We start from the raw sequence: 8,140 nt of genomic DNA on the forward strand, positions 1-8,140 counted from the left end.
CTTGAACCCAGTAGGACACCAGTCCACAAAGCGGATGCCGGCGCGGCCCTTCATGGCGGCGATGGCAGCGTTGACGTCCTTGGGCACCACATCGCCGCGGTACAGCAGGCAGCACGCCATGTACTTGCCGTCGCGAGGGTCGCACTCACTCTCACCTTGAACCCAGTAGGACACCAGTCCACAAAGCGGATGCCGGCGCGGCCCTTCATGGCGGCGATGGCAGCGTTGACGTCCTTGGGCACCACATCGCCGCGGTACAGCAGGCAGCACGCCATGTACTTGCCGTCGCGAGGGTCGCACTCACTCTCACCTTGAACCCAGTAGGACACCAGTCCACAAAGCGGATGCCGGCGCGGCCCTTCATGGCGGCGATGGCAGCGTTGACGTCCTTGGGCACCACATCGCCGCGGTACAGCAGGCAGCACGCCATGTACTTGCCGTCGCGAGGGTCGCACTCACTCTCACCTTGAACCCAGTAGGACACCAGTCCACAAAGCGGATGCCGGCGCGGCCCTTCATGGCGGCGATGGCAGCGTTGACGTCCTTGGGCACCACATCGCCGCGGTACAGCAGGCAGCACGCCATGTACTTGCCGTCGCGAGGGTCGCACTCACTCTCACCTTGAACCCAGTAGGACACCAGTCCACAAAGCGGATGCCGGCGCGGCCCTTCATGGCGGCGATGGCAGCGTTGACGTCCTTGGGCACCACATCGCCGCGGTACAGCAGGCAGCACGCCATGTACTTGCCGTCGCGAGGGTCGCACTCACTCTCACCTTGAACCCAGTAGGACACCAGTCCACAAAGCGGATGCCGGCGCGGCCCTTCATGGCGGCGATGGCAGCGTTGACGTCCTTGGGCACCACATCGCCGCGGTACAGCAGGCAGCACGCCATGTACTTGCCGTCGCGAGGGTCGCACTCACTCTCACCTTGAACCCAGTAGGACACCAGTCCACAAAGCGGATGCCGGCGCGGCCCTTCATGGCGGCGATGGCAGCGTTGACGTCCTTGGGCACCACATCGCCGCGGTACAGCAGGCAGCACGCCATGTACTTGCCGTCGCGAGGGTCGCACTCACTCTCACCTTGAACCCAGTAGGACACCAGTCCACAAAGCGGATGCCGGCGCGGCCCTTCATGGCGGCGATGGCAGCGTTGACGTCCTTGGGCACCACATCGCCGCGGTACAGCAGGCAGCACGCCATGTACTTGCCGTCGCGAGGGTCGCACTCACTCTCACCTTGAACCCAGTAGGACACCAGTCCACAAAGCGGATGCCGGCGCGGCCCTTCATGGCGGCGATGGCAGCGTTGACGTCCTTGGGCACCACATCGCCGCGGTACAGCAGGCAGCACGCCATGTACTTGCCGTCGCGAGGGTCGCACTCACTCTCACCTTGAACCCAGTAGGACACCAGTCCACAAAGCGGATGCCGGCGCGGCCCTTCATGGCGGCGATGGCAGCGTTGACGTCCTTGGGCACCACATCGCCGCGGTACAGCAGGCAGCACGCCATGTACTTGCCGTCGCGAGGGTCGCACTCACTCTCACCTTGAACCCAGTAGGACACCAGTCCACAAAGCGGATGCCGGCGCGGCCCTTCATGGCGGCGATGGCAGCGTTGACGTCCTTGGGCACCACATCGCCGCGGTACAGCAGGCAGCACGCCATGTACTTGCCGTCGCGAGGGTCGCACTCACTCTCACCTTGAACCCAGTAGGACACCAGTCCACAAAGCGGATGCCGGCGCGGCCCTTCATGGCGGCGATGGCAGCGTTGACGTCCTTGGGCACCACATCGCCGCGGTACAGCAGGCAGCACGCCATGTACTTGCCGTCGCGAGGGTCGCACTCACTCTCACCTTGAACCCAGTAGGACACCAGTCCACAAAGCGGATGCCGGCGCGGCCCTTCATGGCGGCGATGGCAGCGTTGACGTCCTTGGGCACCACATCGCCGCGGTACAGCAGGCAGCACGCCATGTACTTGCCGTCGCGAGGGTCGCACTCACTCTCACCTTGAACCCAGTAGGACACCAGTCCACAAAGCGGATGCCGGCGCGGCCCTTCATGGCGGCGATGGCAGCGTTGACGTCCTTGGGCACCACATCGCCGCGGTACAGCAGGCAGCACGCCATGTACTTGCCGTCGCGAGGGTCGCACTCACTCTCACCTTGAACCCAGTAGGACACCAGTCCACAAAGCGGATGCCGGCGCGGCCCTTCATGGCGGCGATGGCAGCGTTGACGTCCTTGGGCACCACATCGCCGCGGTACAGCAGGCAGCACGCCATGTACTTGCCGTCGCGAGGGTCGCACTTCACCATCTGGTTCTGAGGCTCGAACAGTTCCGCTGTGATTTCCGATACGGACATTCCTTCGTGGTATGCCTATGGGAGTTGGAGTTGATTAGTCTTTTGAATTAATCGAAATCCCTGTTAATGAGCTCTGAATACTTAAGAAAAAAGGGAAGTCAAAGTCAAATGATTTATTTCCTCTAAAGTGTTACCATTCATTTACCGACGTGTATACCTTGTCTGCGGAGACCACGGGCGCGTAGGCGGCCAGGGGGAAATGTATCCTCGGGTACGGCACCAGGTTCGTCTGGAACTCTGTGAGGTCCACGTTCAGCGCTCCGTCGAACCTCAGCGATGCTGTTATTGAGGATACCACCTGTAATTGAAAGAGTATTGGATAGAAGCATTACTTTGTCTAGAAAATTGGTCTAGTCTGGCAGAAGGTGTAAAGAATAGAGAACTTTTTTAAATTCAGATACAAGTTAGCCCTTGGCTGAAATCTCACTTGGTGGTTAATGATGATGCAATCCAAGATGGAAGCGAGAAGAACCTAAGAAGAGGTATGGTAATTTTTATCAAACCCATACCTTTGGTTTTTACAAGGGATCATACCGGAACGCCATATCGCTTGGAGGTACGGCTTAGGTGGTATGGGTACCTTTAGCCATGGCCCATCAAGGCTTCCACCAGATCAGATCAGATAAAATTTCTAAATTATGAAACTCCCTGCTCTAATTTCGGACCTCCCAATATTAAGAACAAAGCGCTCACTACTGCGGAAGTCGTCAAATTGTTCAAAAATGGTCTTACTTGTGATATCAGTCTGTTCAGGTTGGCATATGACGGACGCTCAATGGAAAGCCGCCGCCGACAGATGTCGTAGATAGCTTCATTGTCCACCATGAAGGCGCAGTCCGAGTGGCTGATGGTAGCGTGAGTGGTGAGAACAGCGTTGTACGGCTCTACCACCGCTGTGGACACCTGGAGAGACCAAACTGGTTATATACGGGAAGTTTAAAAAAAAAAAAAAAAGAATATTAGCCATGTTAAATTACTAATATTCCCCTTTCCTCTCCAACTAAGCGCCAGGCTTGTGCTAGGAGTGGGTACGACAATAGGGCAACTGGCGGGGTTTGAACCGTTAACCTTTCGGTTTTCAGTCCACTCCTTTTCCGGTTGAGCTATTGAGGCTCAAGTTGATAGGATGAAAAGGGATTTCCGCATGAAATACATAAAGCACCGAAGCCAGCAACCTACTTCGTACCTAAGCTAGAATCAAATCCGCGTCCCGTTGTTACAAGCAATGCGTTGCCGGCCTTTCAGGAATTTGTTGATGCGCACCCTTGAATAACCAAAGTTGTAATCTAGCTAGAACACCGCCGAAGGGAGTTGGAGAAGGGAGTGGAAAATCAATATAGAAAAGAAAGAAAAAATATTTATTTTTGAATATCAAAAATCCCGACTAAAGTACCAAAATAAAAGTTTTATCTTTCTTCTCTCTTTTCCTTTTGAAAAGAAAAACAGAAGCGATGATATACTTATATTTGAGGTAGGTATAGTAGGTATAAGTCCCGCAAAGTGCTAATGCGTGTGGCCGCTATTTTAGTGACTTCAGCAGTAGACTGAAGTTTCGAGCTGATGGTTTATTTTTATTTCGGCTGACGTCAAAACGCAAGACTTATACCTACGCAAGAGGTTGAAATGTCAATCGAGGAGGGAACGCCCCGCACACCCGCACAGCTCCCACGATAACCCGGTGCGGGCGAGCGCGGGTGAAGTGCGGGTGTGCGGAGCGTCCCCTCGCCACATATCCCGATTGCCATCTTGACCTGTCGCGGACTATACTGTTATAGCTTCTCACCTGAGGAGCAGGATAGATAGCGAATTCCAATTTGCTCTTTTTGCCGAATTCTTCCGACAGCTTCTCCATCAGCAGCGACGTGAAGCCAGACCCTGTCCCTCCGCCGAACGAGTGAAACACGAAGAAACCCTGCAATTATCATGATCATCATCAACCCATCGCCGGCCAACTACTGAGCACAGGACGTCTCCTTTAGACCATGGGTTGTCCACCTTTTAAAACATTATGGCACAACTCACAAGAACTTTCAGGTATTCACGATATTTTCAAGTGATATTTTTATTAAAACGCACATAACTCCGAAAGCGTGCCCGGAATGCAACCGCCATGGCCCATGGCCAGCAGGTCTCCTCTCAGAATGAGAGAGTTTTGGCCATAATCCACCACGCTGACCAAGTGTTGATTAACAGACTTCACACACCTTTGAGAACATTATGGAGAACTTTCAAGCACGCAGGTTTCCTGACGATGTTTTCCTTCACCGGTAAACCCCAAGAGGTATCCGGAATCCAACTCCTGCACCCCTGAATAAGAGGACTATCTCTCAAGCACAAGACTACTACCGCTTATAATAATTATAAGTAGGATCATCATCATCAACACCATCATCATCATCATCATCATCATCATCATCATCATCATCATCATTATCATCATCATCATGATCCTCTCATAACCAGCCCACTACTAAGCATTGGTCTCCTTTCAGAAGGATAGAGACATATAAGTTATGGTATGGTATATAGATACTGACCTGTAGTCCAGTACACTGATCAGCAAGTTTCCGGATCCTCTCCATCACCGGCTCCAGGATCTCGCGGCCGGTGGAGTAGTGTCCGCGCGCGTAGTTGTTGGCCGCGTCCTCCTTGCCCGTGATCAGCTGCTCCGGGTGGTACAGTTGCCGGTAATTGCCCGAACGGACTTCGTCTACAAATTTTTTTTAATGCATTAAAGGTATACGCTTGACCACAATCACACCTGATGGAAAGTGATGATGCGGCCTAAGATGGGACGCGTTTACCTACAAGATGCCTATTCTCTCTTGTTTTAAAGATACCCAGGTTGTAATTGGTAGGAAACACATATCGCGGAAGAGTATTCCAAACCTTAGCCATATGAGGAATGATGACGCAAAACGTTTCGTGCGTGTAGATGGAATGTCGACGACATAAGGATGGAAACTCGCCCGACGTCTTGCGGTTCGGTGGTAAAATGGTGAAGGGGGGACAAGATCGAAAAGTTCCTGAGCACACTCTCCGAAATATATCCTATAAAACACTGATAAGCCGGCGACCTTGCGGCGGTGATCGAGACTTTGAATATACCTTCCATTAAGAAATTAAGGTGTAAAGAAAGCCTGCAGCTTCTAATATCACTGTGGCTAATAATTATTATCCTGTACATTAAAATACATCCTATCCCGGGTGAAAAAAAAGTCAGTAAAGCGCTCTCTCTGTTCGTAATCAGTACCCTTATTATAAATGTACCCTTATCATAAATGCGAAAGTGTGTTGTTTGTTGGTTTGTCCGTCAATCACGTCGCAACGGATTGACGTGATTTTTTGCATGAGTATATTCTAAGACCTGAAGAGTGGCATAGGCTACTTTTTGTCTCGAAAAATTAAGGAGTTCCAACGGAATTTTTAAAAACCTAAATCCACGTGGGCGAAGTCGTGGACATCAGCTAGTACTTAACATGGATTTAATAATATTATGTCACAACACTGGCAACACGCACTGTTCGAAAACTTTAAAGGTAATGCCTGCTTTTTAAAGAACTAATTATTATGAAGTTACCAATAACAGTAGGCTCGAGATCCACCATAACGACTCGCGGCACCATCTTCCCCCGGTCCGCCTCAGAGAAGAATGTGTTAAAGCAGGAGTCGCACGAGTTGAGGTCAGTCTCGCAAGCAGGCAACGTTCCGTCGGGCCGTATGCCGTGCTCCAGACAATACAGCTGCCAGCACGCCACCCCCATCTGAACGCCGGCCTGGCCTACGTGTACCGAGATGCACTCCCTCTGTCGGTAAAAAGTTAACATGACTAAAGATCAGCGAGGTCATTCAAAACCAGGACTTTAGCTACTTAAACTTAAAAGAAAATAAAAGAAAAGAAAAGAAAAGAAATGAAAAGAAAAGAAAAGAAAAGAAAAGAAAAGAAAAGAAAAGAAAAGAAAAGAAAAGAAAAGAAAAGAAAAGAAAAGAAAATAAAAGAAAAGAAAAGAAAAGAAAAGAAAAGAAAAGAAAAATGATTCTTTCTTAAATTGTGGCAAGCATCACATGTTTACCTGAGAGTTAGTTATCCCGGCGCTTCCTCCACTAAAGCATGAAAGCCAACATGCCTCAAGCAGAAGAAGCGCCGGAGTAAACTGTCATGGCGTGTGGCACAATCTGAAATACTAGTTGGTCTTTCAATCACGCCACAACCGAGCAACGGATCGACCTGACTTTTTGCATCGATATAACGGATATTGTTAAATAACTGGAGAGTTACATAGGGTAAGATAGTATCTTGATTCTTGGTAAATCAAAGAGTTCACACAAGATTAATTATCCTCGCGGGCAAAGTCGCGGGCATCAACTAGTGTCAAGTAAAATTTTGTCACGTTTTCACTATGTCGTTATTCGATTTATTCTAGAAATCTCTGATGAATTTCAGTTAGATTTTTTAAAGATGGATGGGCATGGGCTACCTACCTGATGATTAATGATCTAACCTTTCCATTCTTTCACGACTCTCACATAGCATAATATTTTTTTCGAGGTTTATTTTTGACAATTTAGTCTACTAGAAAATCTTTTTATTAATTATACCTATCTATTCAAGTGCCTATCAAGCCCAAGGTGCTAATTTAATAACTAAAGATCATTAAAGACTAGGAAAACTCCAGAAATAATTGTCTACAAATACCTACTGAAATTGTAAAAAAACTTACCATCATAGATACTAAAAATTTAGAGCACGGATGTATAAATAAATATAAAAAAACCGTGTAAACTAAATTATTACAAAAATTTTGGTGTTTAAACAGAAATTTTGAAAAAAATTTGCGAATCAGCGCCCATCTGAACGGCCGAACGGATCTTTTGTTAGATTTTGTTCCACTTTTGAAAATATGATGAATTTAAAATTTGATTAAACTAGTAGCCGAGTTTTGCCAGCCAGTTTTATAAAGGAGGTTCAATATCAACGTGTGTAAAAAGTATTTATATCTACTTAAAGAAATATATTATAAAAGGTCCTAAAAGCTAGTGCATTTCCATTTAAATAAAATGTAGATAACGGGTAGGTGCATAACACGATTACTTTGATGGTTTTATTTGCCGATATTTCAACCCAATTGCACGGGTCGTGGTCGGATTATAAGTTCGAGCCACAGAGTACATTGGTTCAAGCTGTCAGGGGCAGTAGCGAATGTTTGCTAGTTTAAGGTCATCCTCACGATTGGAATTCTGGTGTTTACGAATTCCAATCGCTTCTCGCACTAGTCTAGGTATATATATCCGGGGTGTAATCTATCTTCATTCTGAGCCATATCCATCCAGTAGTTTTTGCTTGAAAGAGTAACAAACATGTATACATACAGACACACACACACACACACACACACACACACTCGAATACATAGTGTGATATAATTACTTTAGGTAGGTGCAAAAACAATTCAAAAAATGTATTTTTCTACCTATATGTACCTACCTACCCAGAAATTTTCCAATAGATTCAATATTTAAACAGAGCTACCAAAATTCGTTGCCCGCCTAGAATCATACCGACATCCCTAAATAGAAGAATAAACAGAAAAATGCAAATTAACTTACGAACGACTACTAACTTTGGGGTCTTTTTACCCCATAAAGGGACCCGTCAAACTCCATTGTGTCGTAATAGTTCTAACTATGGGGTCCTCCCCCATGGCGTACCCTACTTGTAACGTACTTGCCACCCTTGATGTACCATAGAATTTAAGATCTTTCGTAGAT

General features: G+C 48.1%; 1 protein-coding gene across 1 annotated transcript in view; it reads right to left on the bottom strand.

Annotated features, from left to right (window-relative positions):
• The window catches only part of LOC117982155 (tubulin alpha chain-like), a 205,313-nt gene extending 198,058 nt beyond the window's left edge, over positions 1 to 7,255 (bottom strand). Inside the window, exons 1-7 of the mRNA XM_034968449.2 lie at positions 7,093 to 7,255; positions 5,952 to 6,177; positions 4,909 to 5,081; positions 4,155 to 4,283; positions 3,104 to 3,274; positions 2,529 to 2,669; positions 2,171 to 2,386 (exon numbers count right to left, since the gene is read on the bottom strand). Of these exons, the coding sequence (XP_034824340.1) occupies positions 2,171 to 2,386; positions 2,529 to 2,669; positions 3,104 to 3,274; positions 4,155 to 4,283; positions 4,909 to 5,081; positions 5,952 to 6,177; positions 7,093 to 7,098 (1,062 nt within the window). The 5' untranslated portion in view covers positions 7,099 to 7,255. The remainder of the gene's footprint in view (positions 1 to 2,170; positions 2,387 to 2,528; positions 2,670 to 3,103; positions 3,275 to 4,154; positions 4,284 to 4,908; positions 5,082 to 5,951; positions 6,178 to 7,092) is intronic.
• Positions 7,256 to 8,140: the final 885 nt, after the last annotated feature.

The sequence above is a fragment of the Maniola hyperantus genome, chromosome 5, assembly GCF_902806685.2.
Source record: "Maniola hyperantus chromosome 5, iAphHyp1.2, whole genome shotgun sequence".
Classification (NCBI taxonomy): domain Eukaryota; kingdom Metazoa; phylum Arthropoda; class Insecta; order Lepidoptera; family Nymphalidae; genus Maniola; species Maniola hyperantus.